Source organism: Podarcis muralis, chromosome 3 (genome assembly GCF_964188315.1).
Source record: "Podarcis muralis chromosome 3, rPodMur119.hap1.1, whole genome shotgun sequence".
Lineage (NCBI taxonomy): Eukaryota > Metazoa > Chordata > Lepidosauria > Squamata > Lacertidae > Podarcis > Podarcis muralis.
This window is the reverse complement of record NC_135657.1, coordinates 16,632,419-16,651,528: the sequence shown is the minus strand read 5'-3', so window position 1 is coordinate 16,651,528 and position 19,110 is coordinate 16,632,419. Positions and strand designations below refer to the sequence as shown.

The window sequence follows — 19,110 nt, the reverse complement described above, 5'->3', positions numbered from 1 at the left end:
GCGCCGGCGGTTGTAACCGTCAGGGCAAGGGAAGAACAGCCCCCACCCCCACCCCGCTCGCGCCGCCCGAGAATTCAAAGCCGCGCTCGGGACCCTGCCCCTCCCTCCCCTCAGCAACCGTCACTTTCCTGCCGTTGCCGGGCAGGGCTTCCCCTCGGTCGCCCTTTCGGCTGCCCTCTGCCCCGCTCGCCGCGTCCTGTCAGGGCGAGGGAAAGGATGCCCGGCGGTGCCTTGTCCCAGGCCAGCCCCGGCGCTGAGTGAGGGAAGGCCGGGCCGGGCGGCGAGCGAGCGGGCAAGGGATGTCGCCGCCGCCCCCCGGCGCTGGGTCCTTCCGTCGCCGCCGCCGCCGCTGCAACAGCAGCCACCACCCCTGGCGGCTCCCGCTGCTGCTGCTGCCTCTGCCCTCCTCCGGTTCCGGGTGTCGCCCGCCGCCGCTCCGGGCCCCGGAGCAACGCCGAGCGGCTCGGCCCCAGCAGTGACTGCCGCCGCTTCCCCTCACAGGGCGCGGGACGGCGCGGGCAGGATGCAGGCGCCGCCGCTGCAGTACGAGTTCTTCAGCGAGGAGAACGCGCCCAAGTGGCGGGGGCTGCTCGTGCCAGCCCTGAAGAAGGTGAGGAAGGGGCGCTGGGGGGGGGGGGAGATCCAGAAGGGGTGGAAAGGCTGCGCGTTTTATAGGAGGTAAATTCGCCAATGCCCAAGGTTTGCTGCATGTTGACATCCACGTGTCATTGGTGACAGCCCCAGGTGAGGACAGATACGTGTGTATGTGTGTGGGTCCCGAATTTGGACCTGACGCAAGGGAATGCCGACAGACATGTGTGATAACTGGCAGTGCCCCAGTACTCCGACTTTCACATAATCGGTTTGGGGATAGTCAATGTTTTCATGCGCCTGTGTTGACATCCTGCGAACCTGTCTGCTGTGCTCATGGGTGTCTGTATACTCATTATTCTTCATTAGATTTATATACCGCCCTTCATCATAAGATCTCAGGGCAGTTCCCAGAATAAAATATAAGGTAATGTATGAAGCTCGCAGGGTGACCTTGGGCCTGTCGCTGTCTCTCAGCCTAACCTACCTCACAGGGTTCTTGTGAAGATAAATTGGAGAGGGAGGAGAGCCATATATGCCACTGTGTGTTGGAAGGAAGGTGAGATATATAATTAATAAACGCCTGCCGGTAGAACACTTGGGGTAGATAGCTGGTTTTCCACTTCCCAACATGGTCCGATAGGATAGCTACTAAATGATCTGAACTTTAAGTACCAGATACATGTGCACAAAACTTTAAGCAACAAAAAAAATATAGCAGTGATATTCTTTAGGAGAGCTGTAGGTGTGATTATCACTTTGCTCCCAAATGGAAGATGGGCAGCATTTTAAATAGTTCAGATGATACTGAATATTAGACAAATATATTAATGTGGCATGACAGGTTTTTGAGTTGTTCTTTAATTTAGACTGGAATGTTATGAGTCCTTCAGATATACCTGCCTCACTGAAGAAAATTATGTCATTTGCTGTTGTATTATATTCCAGTATAGTTGCTACCAATATGTGTTTCTTGACAATTAGAGTTAAGTGATGAAAGTCCTGCTCCATCAGAATCTGTATTGAGCTTGATTGGTTTTCAAACATTATTGACTGATGGCTAGTGCATAGAATTTAATAGGATAAAGGTGGTATTTGTTTTTGCTAGATCTGTGTTGCAATTTGTTGTTTAATTTGTTCCCTGGGTGCTCGTGCAGATAACCACTTTTTAAAACACAAGCTAGGTTTACTTTTTTACCTGAACATGATTCATTTTATCTTGTGAGGTTGGTAACATTTTAACCCATACATAATATCTAGGTGCACTGAACAATTATTACTCACAACTTTGAGAAGCCTGCTTTCTTTATCCTAGGGCAATATTCTAATGATTGGTCTACCAGCCCTAAAATACATGGGCTGTGCTTTATACACACCATGCACCAGTATTTTGAAGCCGGAATAATGCATAAGTGTGTTTGTGTAACTTGAAAACTTGCTTTCCTGATTTTCTCAAAAAGATTAATTAGCCTCATTTATTTTTAAAGCAGGGGCATATTGAAGTTATTCTGAAGCTGTTGTCAAACAAATATTGTTGTTGTTTAGTCGTGTCCGACTCTTCATGACCCCATGGACCAGAGCAAGCCAGGCACTCCTGTCCTCCACTGCCTCCCGCAGTTTGGTCAAACTCATGCTGGTAGCTTCGAGAATCCTGTCCAACCATCTCGTCCTCTCTTGTCCCCTTCTCCTTGTGCCCTCAATCTTTCCCAACATCAGGGTCTTTTCCAGGGAGTCTTCTCTTCTCATGAGGTGGCCAAAGTATTGGAGCCTCAGTTTCAGGATCTGTCCTTCCAGTGAGCACTCAGGGCTGATTTCAAAAATGAGGATGTTAGGAATTTGGTGGGGAAAAGAAGACTGAGGAAACTTAATTCAGAGTGTATTTCAAAAAAGTAAGTTGTTGAGCTTACTTAGACAAACCCCAATGTTGTTGAGATTTTTTTTTTTTTTACCAAAACGCCCCAAAAAAATAAATTTCTCAGTTTACATGCCAAAGATCTAGGACAAAACGGTGCCTTCCGGAAACTCCCCCCAGACGTCACTTCCACCTTTGAAATCCCAGTATGTCCTCCTGGACATATGGCAGCCCTAGATGAAGTGACTAGAGATTCTTGCAGTGCAATTCTTTACATGCCTTTACTTATTTGCTGGTAATTTGGTGCATGGGACAGTATTAATTAGCTGCAGCTGATGCTGCATTGAAGCAGGCAAGCTGGACTCTGTGTATACTGAAGATGTGATTCAGGATGGGGAGAGAGCCAGGCATGCTGCAGGCAGAGGAGTTTCCAGTGATGGGCCAATGCTAGTAGGAGTCACCTCAGAGAATTATGGTACCCCTTTGGTGTCTCCCCTTTGAAAAACCATTGAGGGCTAAGGACCTCACCCGCATGAAAGTGACAGATAGATGATGGAAGGACCCTGAGGGAGAAGCAAGTGAGATTATGGGTCAGTAAATGAAAACTCCCAAGTGAGAGGTGGTAGCAGCGTTCAAAATTTACCGGGCACATTTTGCACCTGGCTATCGGCCAGTTGTGACCAAGTGAAGATACCCTGGCACCACCAGGATTGTGCCTGATGTTTCCACTATCTGGAGGTGCATGCCTGTGGATCCTTAGATCTTGACTGTTTTCACACACTAGCAACATATCTAGTAGAATTCTATCTGTTATATTTTATCTGCGCTATCAGAATGAATTTAAGGAACCAAAACGTTGCATTGAAAAATACAACTTTCAAGCTGTCTGGCCTCTAAAAGACAACTAGACATTCTGTTTTGGCAAATAAGATTTCTACCTCCCTTTGATTTTTTTGAATCCACCTATATTAAAGTATAAAGCCAGATGTAACTTTTCAAATTTTCTAATCATGTTCTCTTCTAACTTCCCTTGCTGAACGTTAATTCCTCCTTATCTTTTCAGAACAGCACAATGGTTAATTCTACCCATAATTAACTTTAACTACTACTTGCAAACTCTCTTTTAACCTTGGTTTTATTTAAACTCTGTTAGCTTTAAACTAAAGTTAGTGTTAACATCAGTTTAGAGATAACTGGGTAATTAGGTGTTGAAGAGATTTCACTAGCCTGTTCCATACTCCCAATCCCCTAGCCATGGAGTGGCTTTAGTGAGAACTTTCTAGAACTACTTTAAGGTAAAAAGTTTATTTTTAAAATGTTCACACATATTGACCATACTTGCTTTAAATTTTCTATTACTGCAGTCACAGTTAAAAATTAATGTGGTTACAGTTTTGATAACAATAAATACTCGTATGTTTTAAGGCCTTAATAGACGTTTGATTACAACATTACATTTTGTTTGAGACAAAAAGATTACAGATTTATGCTGTGTTGTGTTTTGTGTGCCTGAAAGATTAATTTTTTTATTGTATTTATCACACTTTCTTCATTAAAGTACAGACCTGGGTTAAGCACTTAAGAACCAGTGATTTCAGTGTGATTTAAACAGGGTTTGGGTTATATCAATGCATTTTTAGTGCTTAACCCTGGGTCAGTAACCCAGGGAGTATAAAATACAGTTTTCAAGTGCCCAGTGCATTTTACTTGTTAAGTTGTATTCTAGTCTAAAATGTCCACTAACTTCATTTTACTTGGGACATACATACTTCAGATTTCAGTGGACATCTAGCTTTGTTATGCAGTGGGACTGATTACTTATTAGTTGTCTGGGGAAAATAGTTTTACAATATCCTTATATGTGGTGGCATTTAGAACAAAGGTGACTTAAAGTTCAGACCAACATTTTTTGTTAGTCCTATTATTTGTGTACACAGTAATGTGTTTTATCCTGTAAAAAGAATGGACAGTATATCCAATATTAGTTATACTTAGAATATATTAATTGAAATAATTGGACTTAAGTTCTGAAATTCATTGACTTTGATGGGCCTACTCTGAGTATGGCATAATTGGATACCACCCAATATAAGTAAGGTTTAATTTCACTATTTTAGAGGTAGAATGACAGCTGTTAAATATATGCCCTCAAAATCCTTTAATAAAAGCTGAAATATGGAGTGCTAGACAGCATTGTTCTATCTACAAAATTTTAAAAAAGAAAACAGTGCCGTGTTTCAGGTGGCTTAAGATGATAAAATACCCTTCTCCAACTTGGCACACTCTGAATGTTTTGGACTGCAACCCCCATCGTCTCCAGTGGACATCTGGAAGACACCAAGTTGAGGGGTGCTATAAGACTTGCACGAGCACAGCTTAGACTTCATGTATCAATGTCACCTGTTGCATTTTATTAGTTTGACTGTATGCCTAGCAAATGTGTAATTCTAATTTTATCTGTAATACAGTGGTCTTGATGACTAACATGTAGTGTTGCATTTAACTTTGCTGTTGAAATTTTTTTATAGAGTAACCTTGGTTCTGGCTGGAAATTGTGAATTAAAAATGGCCCCCTCTACATTTAGAAATCTAAAATAAACTTGTTGGAGAGGCTAATACTTTCAGAAAGCAGCCTATGCTGATATCTGTATTCACATCTGTATCTATTTCATATATGTATTTAGGCTACTACCTGCTCCTCTGGCATGATTGCTTTTAACTGGCTACCATATTGCCATCACAAACATATCCACACAGTTGTCTCCTTTTATTACCAGAATGGTGCCATTCTGGCTAGAAACAGCAACAACAGTGCGATCCTGCTCGTATTTACTCAAGCATAAAATCTCACAGAGATCAAACTTACTGCCTAGAAATATGTTTAGCATTACAGCCTAATTCAGTGGGACTGAATTATAGATATTTTAAAAAGCAGAAAAATCAGGTCTTCATGTTTGGGCAAAGGGCCCAAATAAAGAAAAAACTTAGGAAGGGAGCAAGAAGTGAAACCTAAAACTGGTGTGAGCCTGTTTTAACTAAGTGGATTCCTATTGGAATAATCTTAGTGTAGATCTCTTAGTAGTGCACTACTTTGATTTCTTATTTGGCAGGCACTAAATGTTGCTTGCCTTGCCAGGTATAGGGCTAAATCTGTAAACATATACTAAAATAAGATCTTAATGGGGGTGAGAAGAGATTTTAGCTTGCAGTAAAGTTTTCAGAGACAGGTCCTTGAAACATATATTCACACAAAACATACAAATTCCTTACCAACAGTTGGATACCATTTTTGTATTAACTTTTGTTCGGCTGAAATTAATACTTCTCTGCCATGGGGTGCATTCATACATGCCTTTTTCTTTGTACTATTTATGTTTGTAAAACAGCATCAAGTCAATTTCAACTCCATGTGATAATTACAGCAGTATTACAAATGGATGTTTTCTGTAACAATGAGTAAATTATTGGATGTAATACATAAGCGTACGTGCTCCTGGGAAGGTTTATTGGGCCAGGTGTCACCAGATATGTATGCACATGTATTATTACTTCCATACTTTATACATTTGCTGTAGGCAGCACTTTTGTAAGACCAGTGTTTTCTGCAGTGGTTGTAATGTGTAGCACTGCTTTTAGATAACAGGATTTCTATTACCTGGAAAGGAAATATTGTGCTTCAGTTTAGGAAATATTTGCTTCTTAAGCTAAATTTAATTTCACCATTTCTAGAGGTCATAATAGCACCTGTGACAAAGTGCATCATTGACCTTGTCCTCCTGGTTCTCTTGTTTGGGGAACTTTACATGTTGGATAATAAAGGATAACCAATTATCAGTGCAAAACAGTCTACTTCAATGCAATGAGATTGTATTAAAGACCAAGTACTGTACTGTAGTTTCTTCAAGCCTAAAACCATAAGGAACAAACAGTATCTTTTAATATGTAGCAGTGACAATGTATCTTATTTTTCCTTAATTCTAGACATTGGGGTGGGGGGAGTTTGTATTGAAAACACAAAGCACACAATGTGCTTTTATCTTCCACACGGCAATCAGTATAGATTCCCCCTCCTCTTATGTGGGTTTCACCCTTAGGAAAAAGGTCTCCTTTAGTGTTTGGAATTAGAGGCTCTTTTCCTCAGGCTTCTAGCCATTCAGAGAGGCAACCTCTGTTTTGATTGCAGTGGAGAAGAAAGACACCTCTTCACCTTGTGCATTGTCTTCCTTGTAATAATGGATTTAAACTATGCCATTAGTAATTGGGAAAAGAGCAACATGTTGATGGAGTTTAGGGGTCTAGACATTTTGGCTGGGCTTGGTATCCAGTCATTCACTTGGATCCCAATTAAGTTAGTTGCACTTAGTTAAGTCGTGATGTGCCCTGCTGGTTTTAGTTAATTTAGTTTGGATCCAGCCCATTGTTTGTAGTACCTAGTGATTTTTCACTTCCTCACTCCTAAGAGCAAAAGTCAAAGCAGTGTTTTTATACCAACTGTCCAGTCAGTTGGTTTTGCGGACCAATTATTGTAGGTGTTGTTTATAGCCAGCAGCCCCTCTCTTACAGGCCATGACACTGTTGGATCCTAACACAATATGCAGTGTTGCTTCACTCAACACTTGCTTAACTTACGGAATTAGCCAGCATTCAAAATTAAACCATCACCAGTCTTTTTTGTGACTCAAGGGCACCATCTAGTGACCATGTTCAGCCCAGCACGTGGAGGGAGGAATGAGCCACATCGGCCCCAGTGGACGCCGCTTGTTCCTCCCACCAGGCGCTGGCAGCAGAGGGAGTCCCTCCACCACCAGCACCCAGCTCAGTGAGGGAGTCAGGTGCAGGCAAGTTCTACCCGCGATACACCACCAGGTGAAGGCGCTATTGTGCTCTGGCTCCCAATCCGTTCCTGGGCAATGTATCAATACATTGCCTGGGCTTAGGTGTCATCTGCAAATTTGATGAGCATCCCCTCAATTCCTTCATCTAAGTCATTTATAAAAACATTGAACAACAACATGCCTTGGGCAAAACCCTGTGGCACCAACACTTGTCACTTTTTCCCCAGGATGACAAGGAACCATTAAGTACTCTTTGGGTTCAGTCAGTCAACCAGCTACAAATCCACCTAACAGTTACCTCATTCAAGCCACATTTTACCAGCTTCCTCACAAGAATATCATTCCACAGGGAGGATGGCACTACCAAGAAGGCCTTCTGCCTGTTTCCCTGTAACTTAACTTCTCACAGTGAGGGAACCATCAGAAGGCCTTCGGAGCTGGACTTTCATGTCCGGGCTGAATGATGGGGATGGAGACGCTCCTTCAGGTATACAGGGCCAAATCTGTTTAGGGTGTTCCCCTCAGTTAAGAGAAAACAGGATTGGATGGTTACAAACAGCAAACAGAAGCATCTCATCTCTTCCCCTTTGCATGTCTAGAGGGGGTTAGGAATGCACAAGCTCAGATTGCACCTGCTCATTCAGTCAGATGGTTTGTCATTAGGTCTAAATCAGGCCGTTCTGTGACTCCTCTTCTCGCTTGTCTCTTCTGCATAAAGTGAATGCACACAAAGTAAAAGATCAGCTAACATGTAGAAAGAGCTTGGGCTTGTTTCAGTTTGCACAGACCTTCAGTTTTGACATCCATGAGACTCAAAATGAAACTTGATAATTGAAGCTAAGTATCTTTTAGACAATGGCCTTGTTAGCATGTAATGATAAGTCAGACTTCTGGCGTATATTGGTTTATTGTGTAAACAAACAGCATGCTGGTGTACAGTACTCCTCCCTGGTGCAAGTAGAGTAAACAAACCAAGAAGCTGGTGCTTCCTGTTATGTTTGAATCAGAGTTTGTGGTTTATTTTTTCCAAACAAGTACAGTGACTAGCCAACCTTGCTGATCATGGCTTCTCCAGATGATGATCCTTCATTCAAACATAGTTTGAAGCCAAGGCTTCCTGGTTTGTTTATCTGGTTTGCACCTGGAGAGGAGCCATCGGGCTCTATGCAGCAGCACAGTGGTTTCCCAGTTTCACACCCCACACCCACACTCATTAACCACTTGAAAATTGCTGAGTGACAACGTGGACCACTTAATGTTTTGTAGCAATTGTACTGTGCCAGATGCTATATGATTTGCATAGAATTCAAATTGTAATACAATAAAAGGAGAGACAGGAGAATTTTTGTTGCTTCTACTGGCACAGTTGGACCCCACCCAGTTTCATATTTTAAAAGGAAAGTATATAATTGGTTTTTTTGTGTTCAGAGTCTTGTAAGATGCTCTTGAGAACTTTTGTATGATATGCGCATTTGTTTATTTTATGTTGAATGTAGGTTCAGATGCAAGTCCACCCTAAGCTGTCATCTACTGAAGATGCCTTGCAGTATGTTGAGGAGTTAATACTGCAGTTGCTGAACATGTTATGCCAAGCTCAGCCAAGAAGCTTCCTGGATGTAGAGGTACAAGAAGAGTTTGTAGCTATTTATGCACTACTGTTATTTGCTGCCGCTGATATATTATTAATTCAGTCATTCATCATTGGATTATTAACACTTTGTTTTGTTTACAATATTGTATTAAATTATTTGGTTCTTCTATATCTTTTATTATTACCTTATTCTGATACCTTGTCAGCTGTTTTGGGTACAAATATATTGTGGGAAAGAAGCATATAAATTAATTAATAATGAGGATTCTGATTTTGACCTTTTATTGGGGGGTGATAAGTTTGGAAGTAAGTTTGCGGGAAGTAGTGGAGGACAGAGGTGCCTGGCGTGCTCTGGTCCATGGGGTCACGAAGAGTCGGACACGACTAAACGGCTAAACAACAAACAACAAGTTTGGAAAATTATTAGCAAATATATAGATTTGTTATTAATGTCTCTGTTCTTACACAAATTAATAATGTTTCCATAACCAAACTAGATATCTTTCAGTGACTTAAGATATTGTAAAAAAAAATGTTATGTGCTGATTATATATTTAGCTGCAATTCCTATTTTTTAAAAGGATCGTGTACAAAAAAGCTTTCCCCATCCTATTGATAAGTGGGCAATAGCTGATGCACAGTCTGCAATTGAAAAGAGGAAGCGAAGAAATCCATTATTTCTCCCAGTAGAAAAAATTCACCCATTGTTAAAAGTAAGTATTCTAAATTGAGTGTATAAAATGTTGCAAAATTAGCAGAATTTACCCATTTGTTCTTCAAAGCTGAATTACTTCCTATAAAGACAGATTTTTAAAAACCACTGTACCTAGATTTCACTCAAATCTATAAATCTTATTAAAGTAATCTCTGATCCTAGCTAGTAACAGATCTAACTAGAATTCAATAAATCTTAGCTGGTGTAATTTGACTGCCACAATCTTACACTTGTGGATCGAGGGCCCGACCCCCGCTATGTGAAATAAACACACAAGGACACGTGATATAAGGTTAATGGGCAAGAAAAGGCCACAACTTTATTGATTACAGCAGTGAAAAGGTATTGGCTTAGGCATTGGATGACTATAGGAGGTGGGTTTATTCAACAGTAGGTGGAGCCTGTTGATGCTAATCCAACTATAGGCTCACCCCTGATGTCACCGAGGGTCGTGCCATGGCCTCCCGCCAAGCAGGCATCGGACGGAATACACGACCGCCAGATTCCTATAACGGAATAACCCACGGTAGATAGCATAGGCGATGGCCACACCTAGCCCTTGACACACATGAATCCAATGCCTAACCGCCACCCGAGCCGCAAAGGGGCTCGCCGCCAATACCCTCACAGCTGCAACCAATCCCTAATGCTACTAATGATGCTATCCAACGACGACTGAGGAGGAGGCGGAGCTGGAGCTGCAGCATTAAGCTGCTAAACACGCCCCCCGGAGACACCTGGTTGGCTGCCTCCGGTGGGTGTGGGCACCAGCCAGATGAGGAGGGGTGGGGGCTAAGGCCCCCGGCCAGGGGCAGAGCTTGGGCTCCCGCCCACAACCACTCCCCTCTCTTCCAGGGAGGAGAGTCTTTCCCTTGACTTGGAAGCAATACCTGCTTGATTAGGCCATGGGCATCCAGTCCAGCACTTTGTTCTTATAGTGACCAACCAGCTGTCTGTAGGAAGCCTGCAAGCAGTACCTGAGCCCAACAGCATTCTCACTACTTGCAGATCCCAGCAACTGGTATTCAGAGGCATAAGTGTTAATATTGGTCTCATATTTTAAAGCCATCCAGGTTGGTGGGGATCACTACTACTTGTTGGAGTGAATTCCATAGTTTATATAAACTTTCTTTTGTCTCCCCTGAATCTTCCGGCATTCAGCTTGATTGGGTATCCCCAACTTCTAGCGTTTTGAGAAGCAAAACATAGAGAAAATTGTTTCTTTATCTCCACTCCACGGACAATTTTGTACGCCTCTATCCTGTCCCCTCTTACTCATCTTTTAACTGAAAGCCCCAAATCTTGTAATCTTTCCTCATAGCAAATTTGCTCCACCTCCTTGATCATTTTTGTTGCCTTTTCTGAACCTTTTCCAGCTCTACAATATCATTTTTTACGTGAGGCAACCTTTTTGACACGAGGCAACACAGTATTCCAAGTTATACAAATATAGATTTGTATAACAGTATTACCATATTTTTCCCTCTATAACACGCAGATTTTTTCTCCTAAAAAGGAAGGGGAAATGTCTGTGCGTGTTATGGAGCGAATGTGTGGTCCCTGGAGCCAAAAAATCAAGCAAAAGTCAAATCGCGAGTCACGGAGAAGGGAAACCTGAAAAGAGGAAGTGGCAGCTTTCCTGTATTCTGCCTCAGGGTCTTACTGCCCACCCTCCTCTGTTTCGTTGCTGTGATTGCTGAAACGGAACAAAGAGCAGGGAAAGCCCCTCCCCTCCAGGCAAGCAGAGGGGAAAGTGTCGTCTCTGTGCTCCGGTACTGCTGGGGGAGAGGGAGTGGGAGAGGGGGGGAGGGGGAGGGAGAGAGAGAGAGAGAGAGAGATGGCTGGCTTGGGGGGGGAACTTTTGCCTCCCACCCGTTAAATCCCTCTCCAGCATTCTTAGCCAGCTGCTTCTCTGCACACCCCTCTCATGTCCCTTCTTTGTTTTTCCTTCGCTCCCCACTTAAAATGTGGTTACAAAGCATAGATCAACATGGATCCTCAGGATCTTTGCATTGGGTCACCCCAAATTCACCACCAGATCACATAGCATGTCCATGGCTACAGCCTGCACCAAAAAAATCACACACCCACTGTTGCCTGGGGCTGCAATGGTGCAAAAACGTGGTTAAAAAGCATGGATCCACATGGATCCTCAGGATCTTTGCATTGGGTCACCCCAAATTCACCATCAGATCACATAGCATGTCCATGGCTACAGCCTGCACCAAAAAAATCACGCACCCACTGTTGCCTGGGGCTGCAATGGTGCAAAAACGTGGTTAAGAAGCATGGATCCACATGGATCCTCAGGATCTTTGCATTGGGTCACCCCAAATTCACCATCAGATCACATAGCATGTCCATGGCTACAGCCTGCACCAAAAAAATCACGCACCCACTGTTGCCTGGGGCTGCAATGGTGCAAAAACATGGTTAAAAAGCATGGATCCACATGGATCCTCAGGATCTTTGCATTGGGTCACCCCAAATTCACCATCAGATCACATAGCATGTCCATGGCTACAGCCTGCACCAAAAAAAGCACGCACCCACTGTTGCCTGGGGCTGCAATGGTGCAAAAACATGGTTACAAAGCATGGATCCACAGGGATTCTCAGGATCTTTGCATTGGGTCACCCCAAATTCACCATCAGATCACATGTCTGTGGCCACAGCATGAAGCACAAAAATGATACATCCACTGTTTCATTCAGAATGTTTTTTCCCTTGTTTTCCTCCTCTAAGAACGATGTGCGTGTTATCGTCAGGTGCGTGTTATAGAGCGAAAAATACGGTATATGTTTTATGTTCATTAGATTTCCTAATGATCCCCAGCATTATATTTTCACGTTTTACAACTGCAGAACACAGGGCTGGATACAAGTCTATAATAATTGCTGTGCCATTTGACTAATAAGAAATATATTTAAGTTACCGTATTTTTCGCCCCAAAGGGCGCACCGCCCCATAGGATGCACCTAGTTTTTTTTGGGGGGGGGGAAATAAAGGAAAAAAATTTATTTACCCCCCAGGGGTGGGGCTGGCGCGGGGGAGGCCCGAGCTTCCCCCAATCCCAGCCCCGAGAACAGCCTGCTATCCGCAAGCCTAGGGAGGCCAGCGGTAAGTTGCACCGGTCTCCCCAGGCTTCGGAATGCAGGCAGCTCTGCGCAGCCATCGGGAGGCGGGCGCGACTTTGCACCCGGCTCCGGATGGCTGTGCAGAGCTGCGCTCACCCCGGGACAGCAGGCAGCTCTGCGCAGCCATCGGGAGGTGGGCGCGACTTTGCGCCCCGCTCCGGATGGCTGCGCAGAGCTGCGCTCGCCCCGGGACAGCAGGCAGCTCTGCGCAGCCATCGGGTGGCGGCCGCGACTTTGAATCCCTGCGGCGGGGTGTGCTCCCACTGCTCGGTACCAGCGCCTGCCAACCTAGCAGTTCGAAAGCACCCCCGGGTGCAAGTAGATAAATAGGGACCGCTTACCAGCGGGAAGGTAAACGGCGTTCCGTGTGCTGCGCTGGCTCGCCAGATGCAGCTTTGTCACGCTGGCCACATGACCCGGAAGTGTCTCCGGACAGCGCTGGCCCCCGGCCTCTTGAGTGAGATGGGCGCACAACCCCAGAGTCTGTCAAGACTGGCCCGTACGGGCAGGGGTACCTTTACCTTTACCTTATAGGGCGAAAAATACGGTACTTTGTGTGGTGTTAACAATTATGATGCTCCTGTCACCAGTAACTCAACATTTCAGCAAAAGCATTATTGTTAGAACTACATTGTTGTTAGCTGTCTAAAAATGACCATGCTTATATGACACAGGAGCAAATTGGTGTAGATGTTTAAAAGCATGAATTTATTAGGTGCATTTGTGTAACCCAACATACTAGAATAAGTTATTTCTCTTCCAGGAAGTTCTGGGCTATAAAGTTGACCACCAAGTATCTGTTTACATAGTGGCAGTATTAGAATACATTTCTGCAGATATCTTAAAGTTGGTTGGGAACTATGTACGGAATATTAGACATGATGAAATTACAAAACAAGACATCAAGGTGGCAATGTGTGCTGATAAGGTAGGTAGAATTTATATTTGTAATTACTAAAGGTTTTAGATCCAGAAGAGTCCTTCCACAAACAACATGGGTCCATAAACAGAAGGGGCTTTGATCTTGCATGAGTGGAAGGGGGGAAATGATATACAGCTATAGCTTGGATCTCGAACGACTTGCAAGACGAACGTTTTGGGTCCCGAATGCCTCAAATCTGGAAGTGATTGTTCCGGTTTGCAAACTTTCTTTGGAACCCGAACATCCGTAGCGACTTCCATGGCTTCTGATTGGCTGCAGGAACTTCCTGCTGCCAATCGGAAGCCGTGCCTTGGTTTCCAAACCATTTTGGAAGTTGAATGGACTTCCAGAACGGATTCCATTTGACTTCCAAGGTACCACTGTTAAGGTAACTCGCATCTTACTTTTGTTTTACTTAAGCAATTGCATAAGTGAGGCAGAATATATAGAGAAAGGAGGAAACCCATTCCCCATTTATTTATCTCCCCGCCCTCAAGCTGTAATTGCTTTGGGAAAGCAGCAGGAGGGCTTTGGGACACTGCCAGAGCCTTTGCACATCTTCCCCAAATCCGTGTAAGCAGCCCTCCACCTAGTGGGGTGGGGCGGTTCCCAGAGTTCCTGGCTTTATGTGTTTATGCGTGGAACCTTTGTGTAAGATGCAAGTTACCTGTACTCTGTGATCTGCCATCTCTCATGCTGTTCTGCAGGATCCTCCAGCTGTTTAGAGCAGATTTTCAAGAGGTTGCAAGAGCACGGGTGATTAGGCAGAAGTTGCCTCCTTTGCCCCTTTATTGTTTCAGTGATTAATGGTATTTGCATACTGATTAATTGTTATGAATGGAGCTCAATAATAGATACAATAATAGATATTAAACCAGCCCATATCTGGGCAAGAAGAGAATCTGTTCCATTTTCTATATTAAATTTCTCCAGTTTCTCAGGTCACAAGTGAGATTTATTGACATCAAATTTTAACCCTCCAGTGGAAGGCACTTTCACTTGTGTAGTGGAGCTTTCACTGCCTCTGTGCCTCCTCCCGCCCCAACTCTCTGCAGCCCCAAACCCACAAGAGCAGAGTTGAGCAATGCTGGGGGGAAAGGGGAAGTCCTGTTGCACATAAAAAGTTCACGTGTGATGTTGGATTTTACCCTTTTTTAAAAAAAAAATCTAATGGAGTCTGGTGAATTTCTTTTGCTTCAGTCAATATTGAACTTCTGTAGCCTAATTATTCACACTCTAACAGTTTAATATTCATAGTGAACCCCTCAGCTAAATTATATCTGGATTTCCATTTATTAATTTTAAATATATACTTTTCACTATATGCCTCAAAGCAGCTTACAGAAAGAATAAGCATACAATATACAAAAGCCTAAACATATACCGTATTTTTTGCACCATAACACTCACTTTTTTCCTCCTAAAAAGTAAGGGGAAATGTCTGTGCGTGTTATGGAGGAAATGCCTATGGGTGGCATGCCTACGGATTTTCCTCCTCTAAAACTACGTGCGTGTTATGGTCGGGTGCGTGTTATAGAGTGAAAAATACGGTAATAATAAGCTAAAACATCAGAAAGTAAAAAAACGCAAATCACCATTCATAGTGCAAAACCCTTCTGTAGTAAAACTGTGTTAACCTGGCATCTGGAACTTAGCAGGGGTGGTGCCTGCTCAGCTGCTTGTTGTGCCGCAGGTGGTTTTCTTGTTCATACGGGATTATGAATAATTCTGCCTCCGAAGATCTCAATGATCCTGGGCCCAAGTTGTTCAGGGTTTTGTACACCGATAGCGAAAACCTTGAATTAAGCTCAGTAGCAAATGTATCTTAGAAGACTAAGTCTGGGGAATATAGAATTTAGATTTTTCTCTTCCCTTTATGGTCATGACACTAGGTACTTTGAACGACTTTAGGTGAAGCAACCTAAACTTAGATGTATGACTGCCAGTCTCCTAGAGACTGGGATCATACACAGCACAGCTTGCCTTCTTCTATATTTGATTTCAGCTTGGTTAGTAACAGTTTTATTCCCCAGGGCTCGCTTTAACTTCGATTACATCTTTTCTCAAAAGTTATTACTTTCCCCCATCTTTATTTAAATAGGTGTTGATGGATATGTTCCATCAGGATGTAGAGGATATTAGTACGCTGACTTTATCTGATGAAGAACCCTCTACTTCTGGAGAACAAACCTACTATGATCTTGTAAAGTCATTCATGGCAGAGGTTCGACAATATATAAGAGAACTAAATCTTGTAATAAAAGTTTTTAGAGAACCTTTTATTACCAACCCTAAGCTGTTTTCAGGTCATGTAAGTACTGCTATTTAATTTTATTTTGATATGATTGTTTTGGAAAAGCCTATTCAGTTTGAGTCGTGTACAGCCTTAGCACAAAAACTTAATGAGCATAAGCATTTGAAAACCAAAAAATACTGTAGCCCTGTTTACAAGCTTAAATTCATGTATCCTCTACTGTGTGGGTGGGTGGGTGGGTGGGTGGTGGAAGCAGGAATGTGGTCATTGCTGCCCTGGACAGAAGGTTAGCATATCCATTTAATAAATGAATAAGCAAAGCCACTCCATCATATTCTCAACAGCCTGTCTCTGCACTCACCCACAAGTTAGTGCTGAACGTCTGTAGCTTGCCATCCATGTGTAAGGGTCATTGTATGATTTGGAATCCTGCAGAATCAAGGTTGTGAAAAATGCAGAGAGCATGCACAAATAAAGCAGGCTCCTCAATGCAGACATTCACTTTGCCTGTATGACAGGATGTAAAGCTAGTGAGTGCATCCTTCCTCACATTCAAATTTAAACCCTGAAAACATTTGTATAAATGCTATTTGAGGTGCTAGTATAGTCAATCCGGTTACAGGTGCCATCACACAGATACATACATACATACATACATACATGCATGTATTTCACTTAAAACCTTTATCAGACAATCAAGTGACTGGCAGGACAAATTCCTGAAGACTGATTTACATCTTAATTCATGGTTATATGTAAACCAGCTTGCTTCTGCCTCTTTGGAGACCTGAAACAGGATGTTACCCCCTCAAACCTGCCCTCATTACAGGTATCATGGATTTTCTAATGTGCCATTATCAATCCAATTAAGGGTTGGGATCTAAAGAGCCCCGGTTCCAAGTGAAAGACACATCTGCGCATAACTTGGGGAGAGGGCAGGAGAGATTTTTCTTTAGTCAAACAGTGAGTGCTTGTTAGGAAAGCCAATACTTGTACATTTTTTCTTATGTCTTAAATAGTCGCCATGAAATCTGTATTATTCAGGTTCTGCAGTATTTATTCTTGCTTTGATTGACTAACTCCCACCTCCAATTACTATTTATCAATCTATTTATTTTTGCAGGATGTAGAAAATATATTCAGTCGAATATCAGATATTCATGAACTTAGTGTGAAGTTGTTGGGCCATATTGAAGACACAGTAGAAATGACAGATGAAGGTAGTCCCCATCCCTTAGTTGGAAGCTGTTTTGAAGATTTAGCTGAGGTAGGTAATTGTATTTATAGATTTGTTGCTTATATGCTACATATTGCTAATAAATTCTAGATGTATCCTATAAACTGCAATAAAATATATCCGTAATGCCAGACGAGATGGTTGGACAGTGTTCTCGAAGCTACAAACATGAGTCTGACCAAACTGCGGGAGACAGTGGAAGACAGAAGTGCCTGGCGTGCTCTGGTCCATGGGGTCATGAAGAGTCGGACATGACTAAACGACTAAACAACAACAACAACAAATGCCATACTCTAAGCAGTTTATGTTGGCTAAAAATTTCAACTGCATGACTTAGAGGGATAGATTACTTGTTAGAAACCAGTTACCATTTACACAGCTAGCTGTGCATGTTCTTCTACTTCTAGTGTGTTTCGGTATATAATCTTTAAGGAAAAAAAATCTCTTCTCACCTCCAAATATTTATTGATTAGACAATACTACTTATTAGTTCATATGTGAATTATATCCAGTTGCTTTAAACCAGGCTTCCTCAACCTCGGCCCTCCAGATGTTTTGAGACTACAATTCCCATAATCCCTGACCACTGTTCCTGCTAGCTAGGGAACATGGGAGTTGTATGCAAAAAGCATATGGGGGGCCGAGGTTGAGGAAGCCTGCTTTAAACTCTGTCATACGTAGGTTGCTTTATTTTCAAACATTTTGTCTTAGTTTGTATTAATTTCTATATATATAACTTCTATATCATTTATAATCTATTTATTATTATCTATATATAATATAATTTAATTTAATTATACTCTTAAGCATTGTATATTAATAACCTGAGTGATTAATTTCCGTTGCAATCAGGAGCCTGTGTGTTGTGTTGTTTTGTTTTGTTTTGTGTTTTGTTTTGTTTTGTTCTACCATATAAGCTTTACTCCCTATTCCACTGAGTTGCTAATGACCAAAACAAATTGGAATCCAATGAATGTTGGTGCATTGGCCAGTTTCTGGTATGGTATGCACTAATATTGATTGGGTTCCCAAATTAAGATAAGGCAGTAAACATTCCTATCTATCTATCTATCTACCTACCTATCTGTATATTGCATGATAGCATTGAAACAGTGTTTGAGTAAACTGAAATATTCTAAAATCCTTTATTTAGGAGCTAGCATTTGATCCTTATGAATCGTACACTCAAGATATTTTGCGGACTGGTTTTCATGACCATTTTCTTAGCCTACTGTCAAAGCCTGGTGCAGCATTCTATTTACAGGTATGTTAAGTAGTAAAGTTTACAATGCAAATTATGTAATAATTGGACCTGTTTGTGAAACTGAAATATCTTTTCATTTCTAGTCAATAGGAGATGGTTTTAAAGACGCTGTTCAGTATGTTTTACCCAGACTGCTTCTAGTTCCTGTTTACCATTGCCTTCACTATTTTGAACTTTTAAAGGTAAGAGAGTGGTAGACATGATTGCATCTAATATTTCAAAGATTTTACGTTTAATTTTAAATAGCATTTGCAGCCCACTTATATTGTCATGTGATCTTGCTTTTGGCACTGGGGTTTTTCTGAAGAACAGTGCACAATTAGCAAGTAGAGTGCTGATATAGGTAAAAATGAATTTATGGTGTTCATATGCCACACTTCATAAAATCTTGTCCCAAGGTGGTTGATATAATTAAAGGCATAACAAGATACCAAAAAAAATCAAAATCAAATAAAACAGTTAAACTTCAAAGTGATTTTTTTCTACAAAACCAGTGTTTAAAATAGGAGGCCTTAAAATGCTTAAGGGATTAAAACTTTTTGATCTGACACCTACATGGTAGTAAAAGGCACAAGGCAAATGCATCTGGGATTTTAAAAAGTCAAATTACAGTCAAGAGAATAGGGTGAGTTGTATATCTTGGGTGTTAAAGGGGTATGAATGTGCTTCTTAAGCCTACAAAGAATAAAACATAATGAAGATGTCTGAAACG

The 19,110-nt window shown here is 42.2% G+C and overlaps 1 protein-coding gene across 1 annotated transcript in view; it reads left to right on the top strand.

The window, feature by feature from the left end:
• Nucleotides 1-39: 39 nt before the first annotated feature.
• SOS1 (SOS Ras/Rac guanine nucleotide exchange factor 1) overlaps nucleotides 40-19,110 on the top strand; it is a 43,809-nt gene continuing 24,738 nt past the window's right edge. Inside the window, exons 1-8 of the mRNA XM_028724962.2 lie at nucleotides 40-610; nucleotides 8,775-8,900; nucleotides 9,451-9,582; nucleotides 13,485-13,649; nucleotides 15,745-15,954; nucleotides 17,021-17,164; nucleotides 18,288-18,398; nucleotides 18,482-18,580. Of these exons, the coding sequence (XP_028580795.2) occupies nucleotides 524-610; nucleotides 8,775-8,900; nucleotides 9,451-9,582; nucleotides 13,485-13,649; nucleotides 15,745-15,954; nucleotides 17,021-17,164; nucleotides 18,288-18,398; nucleotides 18,482-18,580 (1,074 nt within the window). The 5' untranslated portion in view covers nucleotides 40-523. The remainder of the gene's footprint in view (nucleotides 611-8,774; nucleotides 8,901-9,450; nucleotides 9,583-13,484; nucleotides 13,650-15,744; nucleotides 15,955-17,020; nucleotides 17,165-18,287; nucleotides 18,399-18,481; nucleotides 18,581-19,110) is intronic.